This window comes from Piliocolobus tephrosceles, chromosome X (genome assembly GCF_002776525.5).
Source record: "Piliocolobus tephrosceles isolate RC106 chromosome X, ASM277652v3, whole genome shotgun sequence".
Lineage (NCBI taxonomy): Eukaryota > Metazoa > Chordata > Mammalia > Primates > Cercopithecidae > Piliocolobus > Piliocolobus tephrosceles.
Window position 1 is genome coordinate 65,010,634 of NC_045455.1, and position 19,691 is coordinate 65,030,324.

The window sequence follows — 19,691 nt, forward strand, 5'->3', positions numbered from 1 at the left end:
CCAGGCTAGAGTGCAATGGCATGATCTCGGCTCGGCTCACTACAACCTCCACCTCCCAGGTTCAAGCAATTCTCCTGCCTCAGCCTCCTGAGTATCTGGGATTACAGGCGCCTGCCACCACGCCTGGCTAAAGTTTTGTATTTTTAGTAGAGACAGGATTTCACCATGTTGTCCAGGCTGGTCTCAAACTCCTGACCTCGTAATCTGCCTGCCTCAGCTTCCCAAAGTGTTGAGATTACAGGTGTGAGCCACTGTGCCTGGCCGGGCACTGGCTTTTTTAGCTTTTAATATTTAACTTCACCACTCGGTCAGTACAGAAACAGTTATGATGATGGAGGCCTGCATTAGTAAGACCTGGCCTGCCACACAATGGGGATCCCAGTGACTATCTCTGAGCAGTGTTACCTGAAGGTTTCGAACTCATTTAGAAGAAAGCCATTTCTCTTCATTTAAAGATACAAGTGGTATAAAAAATAACATTGCAAATTGCAGTCACTGTGACGTCCATTTTTGTATTATATGTTCATACCTTTGAAGCACTGTTTAGTCTATTGCAAGAAAAGATTGAAGAGGATGAAGTAGAAGACAGTGTGGTCTGGTGACTGCTCACTGGATTAGGAGCTAGGAATCCTAGTCTTGGCTAACTTGACCAAGTCAGTTGACCTCTGTGGGCCTCAGGTTCCTAACTCATAACAATGAAAATATTGACTAGGTAATCTTCAAGGTGTCTTCCAGCTTTAAAACCCAGTTAGTTTTTATGTATGTGATATCAGAGTCTGATTCTCAGCAGTAATTTTTTTTTCTTTTTTTTGAGATGGAGTCTGGCTTTGTCACCCAGGCTGGAGTGCAGTGGCGTGATCTCAGCTGACTGCAACCTCTGCCTCCCAGGTTCAAGCAATTCTCTTGCCTCAGCCTCCCAAGTACCTGGAACTGCAGGCACACACCACCATGCCCCGCTAATATTTTGTATTTTTAGTAGAAACGGGGTTTCACCATATTGGCCAGGCTGGTCTTGAATTCCTGACCTCAGGTGATCTGCCTGCCTCGGCCTCTCAAAGTACTGGGATTACAGGTTGTAAGCCACCGCACCTGGTGCTCAGTAGTAATGTTAATGTATACCACAAGAAAAGGTGAAGAGGAGCTTTTGCTTCCTATAAGGAGAAGGAAAAAACTTTCATTTTTCGAAGCTGGCTGCCATTGAACAAGCTGGCGATAAAGAAGACTGAGTTCCCTTTGGAAGTTACTTGTCCTTTTGTGTAGGAAAAAATGCCCGAGAGATACTTGGCTATTGGACTTTGAAGGAGATAAATGGAAGGCAAAGTTCAGATGGTAGAGATTCACAAAAAGAATAGTAAGAATTTCTCTGCCTAATAAAATAACAGGGATTTTTTTTTTCTTTTTTTGAGACATCCCCTGGCACCAAGGAGTTTGACCTCAAGTTAATTGTGCAGGAATGCAGGTAGGGTGTGTTGCACAGAAAGTAGGCTGTTCAGAGCAGGGCATGCCACAGGCAGCCTTCGGTCAGCTGTGTTGTTTTGTTTCCTTGTACTGCTTTTCAAGAATTTGAATCAACATTTAAATACTGCTGGATGTGGTGGCTCATGCCTATAATCCCAGCACTTTGGGAGGCTGAGGGTGATGATCGCTTGAGTCCAGGGGTTCAAGACCAATCTGGACAACATTGTGAGACCCTGTCACTACATAAAAAAAATTTTAAATATTGAAAGACTTTAAAATATGCATAGTTGGTGCCTCTGAAAATTGGAAGATATTAGCAATAATCAGGTGGGTAGCTGCTGGCTCCATGAGAGGACTGGTTCACCACAGTCCTCACTATGCAGAGTGGTCTCAGGCCTGCAACTAGCCCCACCTGACCCCCAGGTGGCTGCAGTACTGGCCTGAGCCCTGGGGGCATATGAATTCTCTACCCTGGCTACAGAGGGTGCTCTGGGAACAGAAGAGAAGTTTGGGTCTGTGGAAGGCCTAGTAAAGACAAAAGTCTGTGCGATGTGAAATGGTCAGTGAATTTCTAGAAGGTCTAGAAAGTTCATGTTTGTTTCTTGGGTCAGGTGCAGGTGGCCCACACCTGTAATCCCAGCACTTTGGGAGGCCAAGGAGGGAGTATTGCTTGAGCTCAAGAGTTTGAGACCAGCCTGAGCAACATGGCGAAACCTTGTTTCTGAAAAAAACAAAACAAAAAAAAAAACCAACCATTAAAAAACCCCACAAATTTGTTTCCCACCAATCTTACCGTCTGTTGTACTTACCATCTTTTGTACTCAAACCCTTAGTATAAGTCTATCTTTCTCTCCTTCTGTGTGAAACACACACACACACACATATACACACTCACGCACATAGTGTTGCTGCTAGAGGAGCCATTTACCTCACTCCTCACTTTAATGATTCCTTCTTGCTTTGACTCCTTGACTTCTTATTATACATTTTTTGATCTTTTAGATTTAATTGTGCTTTTTGTTCTATAAAATAACTCCTCAGTTAAACCCATCACATATAAATATTTATGAAGTACTAAATCTGTAAAGAGCAAAGCTCAGGATATATATTTTAAATATATTTTTAAATGTTTATTGAGAATCAGATACTATGTTTATCACATAATATAACTTTGATTCTGTCAAAAGCCTTGAGTAGAATATGTCTTTCAAAATCAACCAAATATTACCTTTTGAGTCAAAACAAATCCATGTTTGAGTTCTGCCTGCCTCCTCCAAATTGCTCAACATTTCATCATACATACACTGTTTTTGAGCAGGAAGCTGAACTAAATATTAAACCACCAGCTTGTAGCAAAGTTTGTATGCCTTTCTTCGACTAGCAATCTGACAAACTACAAATGATTTTCATTTTACCTCTTATCTTCTAATAAGAATTGATGATATATCTGAAAGCATTTGTAAAAACTGATCAACTTATATAAAATTGTAAAGTGACACAAATTTAAGGCACTGTAAGGATAAAAGCTTTTATTAAGAATTATGGATATTTTCTTGGCATGTAAACTCTTATCTTCTTTAGGGATATTTGGTCTCTTGGCTGTGTCTTATATGAGCTCTGCACACTCAAACATCCTGTAAGTATGCTCGTTGTCAGACTACTCTTGAATTACTGGAATTATAGAAAAGGAGTTAACTTATAGGAGAAAAAGGTTAATGCTTGGTTTTATTAGATTGTTAAAAATTATATGGATGAGTTACTTAAAATAATGATAGATGACATGGAAAGATGTCCAAACAATATTATAAAGTAAAAAGTCCAAGTTGGAGACTAGTATGTGTAGCATATTTCCATTAAAAATAAATTGTGTGGGCTTGGCACGGTGGCTCATGCCTGTAATCCCAACACTTTGGGAATCTGAGGCGGGTAGATCACTTGATGTCAGAAGTTGGAGACCAGCCTGGCCAACATGATGGTAACACCCTGTCTCTACTAAAAATACAAAAACTAGCCAGGCATGGTGGCATGTGCCTATAGCCCCAGCTAGTTGGGAGGCTGAGGCACGAGAATTGCTTGAACCCCAGAGGTGGAGGCTGCAATCAGCTGAGATCGCACCATTGCACTCCAGCCTGGGTGACAGCGAGACTCCATCTCAAAAAAATAATAAATAAATAAATAGTGCCAGGCGCAGTGGCTCACACCTGTAATCCCAGCACTTTGGGAGGCCGAGGCAGGTGGATCACAAAGTCAGGAGATCGAGACCATGCTGGCTAACACAGTGAAACCCCGTCTCTACTAAAAATATAAAAAAAAAAGTTGGGCGAGGTGGCAGGCGCCTGTAGTCCCAGCTACTCGGGAGGCTGAGGCAGGAAAGTGGTGTGAACCCAGGATGTGGAGCTTGCAGTGAGCTGAGATCGCGCCACTGCACTCCAGCCTGGGTGACAGAGCGAGACTCCATCTCAAAAAAAAAAAAATAATAATAATAAAAATAAATAAATAAATAAATAGTGTGTGAATAGATACGTTCAGCAAAAGAAAAATGTACATGGGCAAAGTTCATAGGAAACCAGGCACAAGCGTTTAAGAGTCTTTTCCCAGAGGTCACATGGGATGTGCCAAATCCTCCAGCATTGTTACCCACGTCACCTGTGAAATGCCATCTATAAGAAAGCTTATTGGATATACCCAGTGCCCAGGATTTTTACTGGGAACTGGTCACATAGGTACCCTCTGCCTGGCATATGCCAAACTTCCAGACTCCTGGAAAGAAAGCAGGTGTTCAGCATAAACATTGTTCCCATAAATAGCTGAGGCAAAGAGAGCCACTCTTAACATTCAGGGAATGGTGGGAATTCTTCTGAGATCTTAGTTCCCAGACACCAGCCACAGGCCAACATTGTAAGCAGGCCTTTCTGAGGATAACCTGCTACATCAACTCTTCTCCACAGCTGTCATTATTGTTGTTATTAATTATTGTCAAGGATTGCACAGCCAATTTCTGACCAAAATGTGTACTTTTTTTTTTTTTTTTTTTTGAGATGGAGTCCCACTCTGTCGCCCAGACTGGAGTGCAGTGGCATGATCTCAGCTCACTGCAACCTCTGACTCCTGGGTTCAAGCAATTCTCTTGCCTCAGCCTCCTGAGGAGCTGGGATTACAGGTGCCCACCACCGTGCCTGGCTAATTTTTTTTGTATTTTTAGTAGAGTCAGGGTTTCACCATGTTGGCCAGGTTGGTCTTGAACTCCTGACCTTGGGTGATCTCCCCATCTCCGCCCCTCAGAGTGCTGGGATTACAGGTGTGAGCCACCATGCCCGGCCAATTTGTACCTTTATTGCTACACCATGGTGTTGAATATTATTATGTATAAATAACTATTGGTTTCATACAATAGAAGATTTTCTGGTCTGTGAAGCATTTTAGAGGAAATTAAACAATGTTTATGTGAATTTTAAAAAGCAAGAGATAAAATTTCATATCAATATGACCTCAACTTTTAAAAAAAGATCAGAAGGAGCTATACACTCTGAGTGGGGTAAAATTATACATATTTCCCCCTGTCTTTATAACTTCCTATACCTTCCAGTTTTTTATTATGAGTAAACATTATTTTGATAATAAGACAAAATTAAAACAAAAAAACTTGTTTTAAATAACATGGCATCTCGTTGAGTAACTGCAGTATCTGCTCATGAAAGATTAGTTGTTGAAAACAATTTAGGGTGGACCATAGTGCTTCTTTTTTATGTTTTGATTGAGTCCAGGTCTCACTCTGTCACCCAGGCTGGAGTTCAGTGACGTGATCATGGCTCACTGCAGCTTTGACCTCCTGGGCTTAGACAATCCTCTTGCCTCAGCCTCCCAAGTAGCTGGGACCACAGGCTCATGCCACCAAGCCCAGCAAATTTTTTAAAACCATGATTTGGAGAGATGAGGTCTAATACTATGTTTCCCAGGCTGGTCTTGAACTCCTGGGCTCAAGTGATCCTCCTGCCTTGGCCTCCCAAATTGCTGGGATTACAGGTGACCCTACTGCTTCTAACTACAATTTAAAAACATTGTTTTGCTTCTTGGTATGTTTGTTACTTTAACACTTTTATTATTTGTTTCTTTAGTAACTTTTCTCTGATTTAGTATGATTGCTCCTTGTCCTTTCAGTTCGAGGGTAACAACTTACAGCAGCTGGTTCTGAAGATTTGTCAAGCACATTTTGCCCCAATATCTCCAAGGTTTTCACGTGAGCTACATTCCTTGATATCTCAGCTCTTTCAAGTATCTCCTCGAGACCGACCATCTATAAATTCCATTTTGAAAAGGCCCTTTTTAGAGAATCTTATTCCCGAATATTTGACTCCTGAGGTGAGTTTTGAGGTGACTGTTTGGATTTTGGCAGAGATTTTGGTTTGTAGGTCCTTGACACGTGTGTTCGGTTTTAGGTCATTCAGGAAGAATTTAATCACATGCTTATATGCAGAGCAGGAGCGCCAGCTTCTCGACAGGCTGGGAAGGTGGTCCAGAGTAAGTGTGACTTTGCCGTGCAATCAAAAGCATTTATTACACATGTCTCACACAGAGAGTAATGCAAGGAAATTTCACCAAACATTTTGAAAGTGGACATTTAAGAAACACAAGCAGTATAAGCAGGAGAACAATCATCTTGTCAAATGGCAACTAGTGAGTATGCCTGAAAGTTGTATATTTAGCTTTTGCATGACCTGCAGGATTTCTTCTCATTAGTCAGGAAACCTTCATGAAGCAGAGGACATGCTAATAGAGATGCTTGAAGAGGTTGAGCCCAATAACTTTTGTGTAGTGAAGGGATAGAGTGGGAGAAGGTTGCAGATAGACATGGATGATGAGATGAAACTTATTTTTCTGAAATAGGATAGACTGGCAGTTAAGAATTCTGTTGCAAAGGACCATTGGAGCTGAAGTTAGGATCTTGGGGCCTAATTGGTAACAGTGAGAGCTGTTACTTTGTGGTTCCCAAAGAAGGCAGGAGATACTTTATGGTAGTAATAATTGGAGAAAACTATTTTAGTCCTGGTGTCAGGAATCAGCTAAGCTGTGTGTCAGAGGGAGGGGTGCATTAAGAAAGAGAAAATTACTAATTCATTTGGTGCTGTGAAAGTCAAAGCCCCAGGATTTAGTCATAACTGAATGCCTGGACTTACAATATTAGGAGAAGCAGAAAACCTCTCAAAGGAATTCATGATAGGGAAATGTTATCCATTGAGAGAGAGATTTTAAAATCGAGGAAAGTTAAGGAGAAAATGAATGAACCTCTTTGCCATTTAATTTGACTGACATTGTTGTATATCAGTCTAGACTGAGAATGTTTAGAAAATAGACAAGTACAAAGTATGGGACAGTGTATTGTCTATATTTCTAATATAGGTAAGACAGGAGAACAAGAACAATTTTTTTTTAAAATTGAGATGGGGTCTCACTGTGTTGCCCAGGCTGGTCTCAAACTCCTGAGCTCAAACAATCCTCCCACCTTGGCCTCCCAAATTGCTGGGATTACAGGTGTGAGCCACCTTACCCAGCTCAAGAACAAATTTTGATGGAGATAAAGACAAACATTACAAGATCTACTCATACCTCAATCTCAGCACTTTGCGAGGCCAAGGTGGGCAGATCACTAGAGGCCAGGAGTTTGATGCCAGTCTGGCCAATGTGGCCAAACCACATCTCTACTAGAAATACAAAAATTAGCTGGACCTAGTGGCCCATGCCTGTAATCCCAGCTACTTGGGTGGCTGAGGCATGAGAATTGCATGAACTCGGGAGGTGAAGGTTGCAGTGAGCTGAGACCCTGCCACTGTAATGTAGCCTGGGTGACAAAACGAGACTGTCCCAACAAAAAAAAAAAGAGAGAAGATCTACTCATAAATTCCAAACAATGTGGCATGAATGGAGTGGCCTGATAACCCAAGCTCTAATGACCAAATTTGATAACTTTTATTATTACCCCATACATATTGTTTGTAAAGGTTAATATTAATTTCTATTTTTCTGAAAAACAGTGATGGTTATATATACTAGAAATATGCAAAGGGACTCTGAAAAAAGGTTTTTTTCATTTAAAGAAAATGCATATTAATTTTTCATCAGTACTTCTCTCACTGTGTGTAACATATCTCTGGTTAGAAAGTAAACTTACTGTGTTATGAAATGTAGCTTATGTGTATACTCTTACAAGTATCAGTATTAAATATGTACAAGTTTTCAAATATTGAAGCTGTTTTATTTTGGTTAATTAAGAGTATAAAATACAAAAAGTGAAATTCCAGGGAAAGTGCCCACCAAGATCAAGGATATCTGTGCCAATTAAAAGGAATGCTATATTGCATAGAAATGAATGGAGACCATCAGCTGGAGCCCAGAAGGCCAAATCCGTAAGTCATTCTAAACCTTCCTTTGTGTTTTTTTAACTATGGTGTATTCTTTTCTTTCTTTCTTTTTTTTTTTTTTTTTGAGATGAAGTCTCGCTCTGTCGCCAGGCTGGAGTGCAGTGGCGTGATCTCAACTCACTGCAAACTCCGCCTCCCGGGTTCAAGTGAGTCTTCTGCCCCAGCCTCCTGAGTAGCTAGGACTACAGACGTGTGCCACCATGTCCAGCTAATGTTTGTGTTTTAGTAGAGATGGGGTTTCACCATTTTGGCCAGGATGGTCTCGATCTCTTGACCTTGTGATCCGCCTGCCTGGGCCTCCCAAAGTGCTGGTATTACAGGCATAAGCCACTGCAACCGGCTGTTATATTCTTTTTCTTTAATTTTTTAATAAAAAAAAATTTTTGTGAGTACATTTTAAGTGTATATATTTATGGGGTACATGAGATGTTTTGATACAGGCATGCAATGTGAAATACGCACATCATGGAGAATGGGGTGTCTGTCCCCTCAAGTATTTATCCTTTGAGTTACAAACAACCCAGTTATACTCTTTTAAGTTATTTAAAAATATGCAATTAAGTTACTATTGACTATAGACAGTCTATTGTGCTATCAAATAGTAGGTCTTATTCATTCTATTTTTTTTAACCCATTAAGCTATGGTATTTCTGACAGACCTATCAGCACATGTTCATGAGGTACAAGCTCATTGTTTGGAGTCCACAAATTTTGTACTTACAATAAGGTATTCTGTACTGAGCATTATAATGGTATTTTGTTGGACAACTTCTAGTTTTTATATTTTATAAAACGATGCTGTATGCCCTTACAAGTATACTTTAGGTTTAATTTTCTTTTTATAACTGAAATTATTCTTATTTCTAATAAGTAAGGTTTTTCTGTATAGGAAAAGTGAGTAACATAGCAACAGAAAACAGTCTGCATTTAATATTCTTAATTCTAACGTGTAGGATTGAGAAGTTTGTATGATATAATAATTGATATTTCCCTAGCGATTCTTTGTGTTTAGTTATTTGAATTCACTTCAGCAGTGTTGAATCTTTTAGGTCATACTAGTGAAATGCTTCTGGTATGTAAGTGATAAAATGGCTATTGTCTTTTAATTAAAGAATTGTATTTTTAAAGAGGGCTCATGGTAAAATTAGAGAACCATTTGGAAGTATATTTACTAAGTGTTTACTTGATATATAGACATTTTAGAAAATGTATTGGTATGTAAACATTTTTTTAAAAACTGATTGTTTAAGTTATTGCCCTTCATTTGATAAAGGGCTTAACTTATTTATTTATTTATTTATTTATTTGAAAGAGGGTCCTGCTCTGTCACCCAGGCTAGAGTACAGTGGCATGTCTCAGCTCACTGCAACCTTGATGTATTAGTCTGTTCTCATACTGCTATAAATAACTACTTGAGACTGGGTAGTTTATAAAGAAAAGAGGTCTAATTGGCTTACAGTTCTGCAGGCTGTACAGGACGCATTGCTGAGGAGGCCTCAGGAAACTTATAATCATGGCAGAAGAGGAAGCAGGCTCATCTTAAATGGCCAGAGCAGGAGGAAGAGAGAGAACGGGGAGGTGCTACACACTTGTAAACAACCAGATCTCATGAGAACATACTCACTATCACAAGAACAGTAAGAGGGAAATCTGCCCGCATGATCTAATCACCTTCCACCAGACCCCTCCTCCAACATCAGGGATTACAATTCAACATGAAATTTGGGCAGGGACACAAATCCAAACCATGTCATTCCACCTCTGGCCCGTCTCAATTCCCATGTCCTTCTCACATTGCAAAATACAATTTTCCCTTCTCAACAGTCCCCCAAGGCTTAACTCATTTCAGCATTTAACTCAAAAGTCCACAGTTCGAAGTCTCATCTGAGACAAGTCAAGTCTTTTCCACCTGTGTGTCTGTAAAATAAAAAACAAGTTAGTTACTTCCAAAATACAATGACGGTACAGGCATTGGTAAATACACCCATTTCAAAATGGAGAAATCAGCCAAAACAAAGGGTTTATAGACCCCATGCAAATTCAAAACCTAGCAGGGCAGTCATTAAATCTTACAGCTCCAAATTCCTTTGACCCCATATCTCACATCCAGGGCATACTGGTGCAAGGAGTGGGCTCCCAAGGCCTTGGGCAGCTCTGCTCCTGAGGCTTTGCAGGCTACAGCCCCTGCGACTGCTCTCACAGGCTGCTATTTAGTGCCTGCAGCTTTTCCAGGTGCATGGTGCAAGCTGTCGTTCAGTCTACTGTTTTGGAGTCAGGAGAATGGTGGTCCTCTTCTCACAGCTCTACTAGGCAGTGCCCAGCGGGGACTCTGTGTGGAGGCTCCAATGCCACATTTCCCCTCTGCACTGCCCTAGTGGAGGGTCTCCCTGAAACAGGCTTCTGCCTGGACGTCTAGGCTTTTCCATATGTCTTCTGAGATCTTGGTGGAGGCTCCCACGCCTCAACTCCTGCACTCTGTGCACCTGCAGACTGAACACCACGTGGAAGCCACCAAGACTTACAGCTTGCACCCTCTGAAGCAATGGCCTGAGCTGTACCTTAGGCCCTTTTAACCATAGCTGGAGCTGGAGCAGCCACAATGCAAGACACCATGTCCTGAGGCTACACAGAGCAGTGGGGCCCTGGGCTTGGTCCTCAAAGCCATTCTTTCCTCCTAGGCCTCTGGGCCTGTGATGGGAGGCGCTGCCTCAAAGGTCTCTGAAATGCCTTCAAGGCATTTCCCCCATTATCTTGGCTAGCAACATTTGACTTCTCTTTATTTTTGAAAATTTCTGCAGCTGGTATGAATTGCTCCCCAGAAAATGGGATTTTCTTTCCAGGCTGCAAACTTTCCTAACTTTTATACTCTGCTTCTCTTTTAAGTATAAGCTCCAGTTTTACATCATTTATTTGCTCACAAATATGACCGTAGGGTGCTAGAGAAGCCAGGCCACATCTTGAATACTTTACTGCTTAGAAATTTCTTCTGCCAGATGCCCTAAATCATCATTCTCAAGTTCAAAGTTCCACAGATCGCTAGGGTAGTGGCACAATGCCTCCAACCTCTTTGCTAATGCATAACAAAAGTGAGCTTTGCTCCGTTTCCCAATAAGTTCCTTATCTCCATCTGAGACCTCCTTAGCCTGGACTTCACTGACCATATCACTATCAGAATTTGGTCACTATGATTTTAACAAATCTCTAGGACATTCCAAACTTTCCATCATCTTCCTGTCTTCTTCTGAGCCCTCCACACTCTTCCAATCTCTGCCCATTACCCAGTTCCAAAATCACTTCCACATTTTCAGGTATCTTTATACAATTCCCCACTCCTGGTACCAATGTGTTGTGTCAGTCCATTCTCATACTGCTATAAAGAACACCTGAGACTGGGTAATTTATAAAGAAAAGACGTTTGATTGGCTCACAGTTCTGCAGCCTATACAGGAGGCATGAATGGGAGGCCTCAGGAAATTTATAATCACAGCAGAAGGGGAAGCAGGCTCATCTGCAGGAGGGAAAGAGTAAAGGGGTAGCTGCTACAAACTTTTAAACAACCAGATCTCATGAAAACTCACTATCACAAGAACAGCAAGGGGGAAATCTGCCCCCATGATCCATTTACATAATTGTAATCTTCCAACATTGGGGATTACAATTCAACATGAGATTGGGCAGAGACACAAATCCAAACCACATCACTCGACCTCCCAGGCTGAAGTGATCCTCCCACCTCAGCCTCCTGAATAGCTAGTACTACCGATATGTGCCATGATGCCCAGCTAGTTTTTGTTTTTTGTAGAGTCAGGGTCTCACTGTGTTGCCCAGGCTGTTCTCGAACTCCTGGGCTCAAGTGATGTACCCGCCTCAGCCTCCCAAAGTGCTGGAATTATAGGTGTGAGCCACTGTGCCCAGCCTAAGGGCTTAATTTTATTAAAGAAATAAGAAAAGTATGTTGTGACTCAGAGGACTCTTTATCAGACCTGTAGAAGAGAAAACACATCTAAAAGATTTGAGGATGAATTAAATTATGAGAACTGTTGAACACATTGACATTTTTTCCAGTTCCTTGAAAAGGTAAAATTGATTTCCACAGGAACGACCTCTGATATTCCTATTACTGTTGGGATATTAGAAAAAATTTTAAAGAAACTGTTTATTGCCTTTCAATACTTTTCTCTTTTTAACCACTTTTCAACAAGTAATTAGTAGTATTTTCTTCTAGGTTGTATACAGGTGAAATTGTAAAGCAAAGAAAACTACTTCTTTAAAAGATTGTTAACATAGGCTGGTGCAGTGGCTCATGACTGTAATCCAACATTTTGGGAGGCTGAGGCAGGAGGATCGTTTCAGCCCAGGAGTTCGAGACCAGCCTGGTCAACACATTGAGACCCCACCTCTACAAAAAGTAAAATAAAAAAAAAAAATTAGCTGGACATGGTGACATGTGCCCGTAGTCCCAGTTACTTGGGAGGCTGAGGCAGGGGATCCCTGGAGCCCAGGAGTTTGAAGCTGCAATGAGCTATGATCACACCACAACCCTCCAGGCTGGGTGACAGAGTGAGATCCTGTCTCAGAATTTATAAAGAAAAGAAAATATTTAAAAATAAACATATAATTTGTGTTTAGATTAATAAACTAAATTTTATACAGTTACTTAAATATTTAAATAGAACTATATGAAAGTGCCATTTTCCTAGATTAATGATGGTCAATTCTGTGCAATGTCTTTTTTTTTTTTTTTTGAGATGGAGTTTCACTCTGTCACTCAGGCTGGAGTGCAGTGGTGCTATCTCGGCTCACTGCAAGCTCCGTCTCCCAGGTTCACGTCATTCTCCCGCCTCAGCCTCCTGAACAGCTGGGACTCCAGGCACCCTCCGTCACGCTCCGGCTAATTTTGGTTTTGTATTTTTAGTAGAGATGGGGTTTCACCATGTTGGCCAGGATGGTCTCGACCTCCTGACCTCGCGATCCGCCTGCCTCAGTCTCCCAAAGTTCTGGGATTACAGGCATGAGCCACCGTGCCCAGCCAATTATATGTAATTTCATATGGTCCAATCTAACATATATATGAACCATATAGCAGTAAAAAGAACAAAGGATATAACGTATTATTTCTTTATATGAGGACATTTTGGTTTTAATTGTTTTCGTTATTCATATTCCCAACTATTAGTTCCTAGGTCTTTGCAGTAGTTTCATCTATTTTTCTCTTTTTATTATTAACTGTAAACTGTCAACTATACAGAGTTGCCACACTTCAGGTTAAATTGACCCCACTTTGCTTTTAGCAAGAAGGTCTTAACTGTCTTTTATATCTTAATTTGATCCATTTCTCATCTTCTAGCTCAGTGGTTCTACTCAGTTCTAAGATAAACTGTCATTTCTGGTTCTCCTGTTCTCATTCTGTTCTGGTTGGGTGGTGAGGGCTGGGATGCTAATATGTCCATCACAGCTGTTATATGACCTTTTTAAAAATTTTCTCTGAAAGAATGACTCTGATTCAGCATCTTATTTTCTTTAAGTCATGATGCCATTTTGCATTTAGTCAATTTATCAGAAACTAAAAATGTTGCAAATCCCCATATGTGTGAGTTTCATGATACTTTTTATTTTCCTGTAAAGTATGGTAAGGTATAAATGAGTTTAAGAAAAATAGAAAACAATAATTCTGAGTTTAGTTTTGGATCTTGGATTGGCTGGGCATACTCACTAGCTAAGTACGTTTTACATACTAGCCATGAAGTATGCATGATTCATATCTATACCTTAGCAAAATTGTAAACCACTATACTATATAGTATTTAGGTCTTTTTGTACTCTAGGATTTGGGGACTCTAAGATTATTTTATTCTGAAAAACAAGTGTAGTAGAAAAACAGCAAAAATACACCTTCAGTGCCTTGTCTTAGCTATGGTCACTGTCATATTGTCAATTATTATAAATTTGTGTGTTTTTTTTTTTTTTGAGATGGAGTCTCACTCACGTTGCGCAGGCTGGAGTGCAGTGGCACGATCTCCGCTCACTGCAACCTCCACCTCCCGGATTCAAGCGATTCTCCTTCTCAGCCTCCCGGTAGCTGGGATTACAGGTGTGCGCCACCACACCTAGCTAATTTTTGTATTTTTAGTAGAGACGAGGTTTTGCCATGTTGGCCGGGCTGGTCTTGAACTCCTGACCTCAGGTGATCCACCTGCCTTGGCCTCCCAAAGTGCTAGGGTTACAGATGTGAGCCACTGCACCCGGCCTGTATTATGGTTTTTGAAAACATCCCCTCTTCTTTTCTTCAGATAAAAATGAGAGAAAGGCCCAAACTTGCGGCTGTGTGTGGACATTATGATTATTATTATGCTCAACTTGATATGCTGAGGAGGAGAGCCCAGGAACCAAGTTATCACCCTATTCCTCAAGAAAATACTGGAGTTGAGGATTACAGCCAGGAAGAGAGGCATGGTCCATCCCCAAGTCAATGGTAATATTGTGGTCTAGCTTAACCTTTGATTAATCTGAAAATATCTTTGTATATTAACATTAATTATTCTGAAATCCAAATTCTCCTAACACAAATAATCCAAGAAGAACTTTCCAAATCTTCATTTTAAACACATAGTTCCCTTGACCTTTTTCTTTTGTTTGCCTTTGTAGACAAAATCTGGCTCTGTTGCCTAGGCTGGAGTGCAGTGGTGCTATCTCGGCTCACGGCAACCTCTGCCTTCCGAGTTCAAGCGATTCTCGTGCCTCAGCCTCCCCAGTAGCTGGGACTACAAGCGTGCACCACCATGCCTGGCTAATTTTTGTATTTTTAGTAAAAACAGGGTTTCACCATGTTGGTCAACCTGATCTCGAACTCCTGACCTCAGGTGATCTGCCCACCTTGGCCTCTCAAAGTGCTGGGATTACAGGCATGAGCCACCATGCCTGGCCATGTTAGTCTCTCTTTCTATGTCAGCCCTACACCTGCTCGTTAGTTGATTCTTCAAATTCTCAGGTACCCTCTAACCAGGCAACCACTGAGCTCCTGTGATCCACTTGCCTTGGCCTCCTAAAGTGCTGGGACTACAGGCGTGAGCCACTATGCCCAGCCCTTTTTTTTTTTTTTTTGTTAGAAAGATTTTGTTTTTATTTCCATCAGAATGTCATATATATTACACAAATCAAATCTGTTGACATCTCGAGCATATAGCAATTACATGTTCTTACAAATTATGTGGGAATTACATACACTGTGAGAAGTGTTGTAATTATTGTGTAATGTGTATTATAATTTAGCCTATTGAAGTAACAAAGTCTTGTAATAAAGCAATAAATGTGTTGATAGATTATCACAATTGATAAGTAATTGATAAATTATCTTCTTTTCCCCTTAACCCTTTTTCATCTCAAGTCTGATCTAGCTTATTTTCTTTGCTTAACTATAGGCACAGACCCATACCCCTGCCCTTTCAATATTCTTTCTTCTTCCTGCTAAATTCCACTATATGGCAAGTGAAAAAATACTTGTGTATATTTCATTTCTCAAAGAGGTTACTAATATGAATCAATAATTGAATCATTAAAATCAAATGATCATTTGAGACATTTTGAGAAATAAGATACATTTCATTCAGCATTTATGTTCTAGAGATCTTCAAAATATGGACATATTAGAAAGAAAATAGTATTCTTAAATTGTTCTTATGGTAGATTTTCAAAAATTTTACTCCATAATAGATTTCTGCAGATCTACAATATTTTCAAAATTTTTTCACACTGATGTCGATATTCCTGTGTCCAGAATAATTGACGCCTAACACAGGCCTGAAGACTTAAGTCTAAGAGTTCTTTTTAAAAAGTGTTTGTCATCAAATTTTTTTTGTTCAGGGTTAGGAATTTGTTACTTTGGCAACTGTGGTTATTTATTGTTGAAATTTTGGATGAATTATGAAAAATACAAGAGACTATGTGATGGTAATCTCATTAATAGTGAAAATAAGATAAGCAAGAATGATAAGAAAATAATTTCTTCAGAAACATATAATGGGAAAAGCAGATGTTTTATCTTTAAAGATATTGGGCACTGTTGTGGTTTTTATCTATTTTCATAACACATTTTTAATTATCTCCACAGTTATCAAAAGTTGCATCTTCCGTTCATTCAAATTGTAATACCCATATTGGACTCAATTAGTGAGGGATGTAGATTTTACAGATGAACTGGGAGCAGCCACAAAACTCCCTTTCCCTTTTCTCAACCACTGGGGAAATATGTCTTCCACTGTTTGTCTAGATTTGAGAGCTGTCAAGCTATCAATTATTTTGACCACGTGTGATTTTATCTCCCAAGCTCTCACATGAAACAATAGGAAGGGTCATTCTCTTTCCTGGATGCCCCTTTGATGCCTGGTAACCCCTCCTCTTTGTATACTCCCCCATCCCCAGCTTTCTGTCTGCTGGAGGTCTAATTACAGGCCATGGGATGGAAGAAGAAGAATTTTTTTTTTTTTTTTTTTTTTTTTTTGAGACAGTCTCACTCTGTCACCCAGGCTGGAGTGTGGTGGCCCCATCTTGGCTCACTGCAAGCTCTGCCTCCTGGATTCATGCCATTCTCCTGCCTCAGCCTCCCGAGTAGCTGGGAGTACAGGCGCACGCCACCATGCCTTGCTAATTTTTTGTATTTGTAGTAGAGATGGGGTTTCACCATGTTAGCCAGGATGGTCTCGATCTCCTGACCTTGTGATCCGCCCGTCTCAGCCTCCCAAAGTGCTGAGATTACAGGAGTGAGCCACTGTGCCCAGCTGAGGAAGAGGAATTTGTATAGAATTTTGGGGGTGGAAAGGGAGTAGGTAGACAGAGAGATAGAGAATGTCTTTTGGACGGTCCCTGGGTGTCGGAATCATTTTTCTCATGAAGGTATTGATATATGTGCCAGGCAGGCTTTTGAGACAGATGAGTGCTTACAATTTACCCTCATTTGATTCAGGAACTATCTGTGTGTCAGGCACTTCACAGCCCTAATCTCTTCTAATCCTTGTATCAATTCCTGTGAAATGGCACTGTGCCCACTTTACAGCTGAGGAACTAAGACTCAAAGACTTTAGCCTGTCATTTCATCCTGTTTCTAAACCCCTGATTATTAACTTGCCACTTTGTAAATTGGGGATGCTTATCATGATGTTCCTTCCTAAAGGAGTTGTTTCTGAAATGACAGTTCTGTCTTTGGAGCCTTAGAAGTTATTCATATTCCAAAAACCTTATGATCTGAAATGTGGTTTTTATTAACAACCAGTAGTTACAGAAATGTTTTACAGGAAATTCTACCAAAAAAAACAAAAAACAAAAAACAAAAAAACAAACAAAAAAACATAGATACATAAAATGTGAGTATAAACTTGAAAATTGTTTGACTGGAATTGATTAAAAATGTGCTGGGAAAATACTTAAACATTTGGAGAGACAGCTAACCCATGATTTCTTTTCTCATTAAGCATTTATGTGTGGAGATAAAGGGCTGGATGGAGGGACACATTCTGCTCTCAGGGAGCTCAGTATGTGGTGCAGGAAACAGATATGCAGCCATTCTTTTTTTTCTTTTTTTTTCGAGACGGAGTCTCGCTCTGTCACTCAGGCTGGAGTGCAGTGACGCGATGTCGGCTCAATGCTACCTCTGCCTCCCAGGTTCAAGCGATTCTCCTGCCTCAGCCTCCCCAGTAGCTGGGATTACAGGCACCTGCCACCACGCCCAGCTAATATTTTTTTTAGCAGAGATGGGGTTTCACCATGTTGGTCAGGTTGGTCTCGAACTCCTGACCTCAGGCAATCCACCCACCTCGGCCTCCCAAAGTGCTGGGATTACAGGCGTGAGACACCACATCCGGCCGCCATTGTTAAATCAGGAGAAACAACCTGTACATTAGACACCTACACAAAGCATGAGAATTTCTGGGTCTGGGTCTGTTTTCCTCCCCACAACATATTACAGAGAATGGAAGGACTGAATCTTGCCCTGAAGAAAAATTACTGGATAAGAATATTTTTCTGTTTAATCCTCTCCTGTATCCTCACTTGTTACTCTTTATCCTTTTTTCCTCTTGATTCCAAAATTTTATTTTCCAATGTAAAGATTCTGTAACTGTGAACTACTTCTTGAACTTGCAACTTCAAGCCACCAGTGAATTGTGAATCTCATTACTAAACTGAAAATCTACTTGTCAAATTGGTGCGTAAGATTTGTTAAAGTTTCTATTTAAGCTGAACATTCTTATTTTCTAAGGCCTGCTGAGTACCTTCAGAGAAAATTTGAAGCTCAACAATATAAGCTGAAAGTAGAGAAGCAATTGGTAAGTAAAATACCAAATATGGGAAGCAATTAGGAATTTCGTAATAGTTTTTCTGTTCACAGATTTTCAAGTCCAAGTTCATTCCATCAGAAGGTCAAGATTACTCTTTACTAGTCCCCAGTTTTTTTTGTTTTTTTGTTTTTTTCTGAGACGGAGTCTCTGTCATGAGGTTGGAGTGCAGTGGCATGATCTTGGCTCACTGCAACCTCCGCCTCCCAGGTTCAAGCTGTTCTCCTTCCCCAGCCTCCCGAGTAGCTGGGATTACAGGCTCCCACCACCACGCCCAGCTAACTTTTGTATTTTTAGTAGAGACGGGGTTTCACCATGTTGTCCAGGCTGGTCTCGAACTCCTGACCTCAGGTGATCCACCCACCTAGGCCTCCCAAAGTGCTGGGATTACAAGTGTGAGCCACCGCACCTGGCCCCAGTCCCCAGTTTTTAATAGCTAAAGAAAATAATGGGAAAGGGTTGAATCAGAGTCTTAGCAGTCTAGCTTCTTCCTTGGCTTTGTCTCTTCTGTAGGACCTTGGACAGTTCATTCAACCTATCTGAGCCTTAATTTCCTTTTCTATAAATGACAGTTTTTAGAGTAGGTGAGCTTCAAATTTCCTTGCAGTGCTATAGTGCTTTGGTTCTATTTTGTTAAAGATTCTTCTGCACATTAAAAAAAGTGACAAGGGGCCGGGTGCGGTGCCTGTAATCCCAGCACTTTGGGAGGCCAAGGCAGGCAGATCACGAGGTCAGGAGTTCGAGACCAGCCTGACCAACATGGTGAAAGCCTATCTCTATTAAAAATACAAAAATTAGCTGGGTGTGGTGGTGCATGCCTGTAATCCCAGCTACTCAGGAGGCTGAGGCAGGAGAATTACTTGAATCCAGGAGGAGGAGGTTGCAGTGAGCCGAGATCGTGCTACTGCACTCCAGCCTGGGCGACAGAACAAGACTCTGTCTCAAAAAAACAAAAAAACAACAAACAACAACAACAACAAAAAAGTGATTAGGCCAGATACGATGACTCATGCCTGTAATCCCAGCACTTTGCGAGGCCAAGGTGGGCAGATCACTTTAGCCCAGGAGTTCGAGACTAGCCTGGGCAACATCGTGAGATCTTATCTCTACAAAAAAAAAAAAAAATTACCTGGGTGCTGTGGCATGTGCCTGTTGTCCCAGGTACTCAGGGGGCTGAGGCAGGAGGATTGATTAAGCTCGGGAGGCAAAGGTTACAGTGAGCTAAGATTGCGCCACTGTATTCCAGCCTGGGTGACAGAGTGAGACTCTGTCTTAAAAAAAAAAAAAAGACTCGGCTTGGTGGCTCACGCCTGTAATCCCAGCACTTTGGGAGGCAGGGGTGGGCGGATCACGAGGTCAGGAGATTGAGACCATCCTGGCTAACACAGTAAAACCCCATCTCTACTGAAAATACAAAAAATTAGCCGGGCGTGGTGGCAGGTGCCTGTAGTCCCAGCTACTTGGGAGGCTTGAGGCAGGAGAATGGCATGAA

General features: G+C 41.0%; 1 protein-coding gene across 2 annotated transcripts in view; it reads left to right on the forward strand.

Moving 5' to 3' along the window:
- NEK5 (NIMA related kinase 5) overlaps positions 1-19,691 on the forward strand; it is an 87,747-nt gene that overhangs the window by 20,805 nt on the left and 47,251 nt on the right. For both annotated transcript variants that reach the window (XM_031934936.1, XM_023187288.1), the window contains exons 7-12: positions 3,040-3,094; positions 5,617-5,817; positions 5,895-5,976; positions 7,726-7,859; positions 14,165-14,346; positions 18,124-18,190. In XM_031934936.1, the coding sequence (XP_031790796.1) occupies positions 3,040-3,094; positions 5,617-5,817; positions 5,895-5,976; positions 7,726-7,859; positions 14,165-14,346; positions 18,124-18,190 (721 nt within the window). The remainder of the gene's footprint in view (positions 1-3,039; positions 3,095-5,616; positions 5,818-5,894; positions 5,977-7,725; positions 7,860-14,164; positions 14,347-18,123; positions 18,191-19,691) is intronic.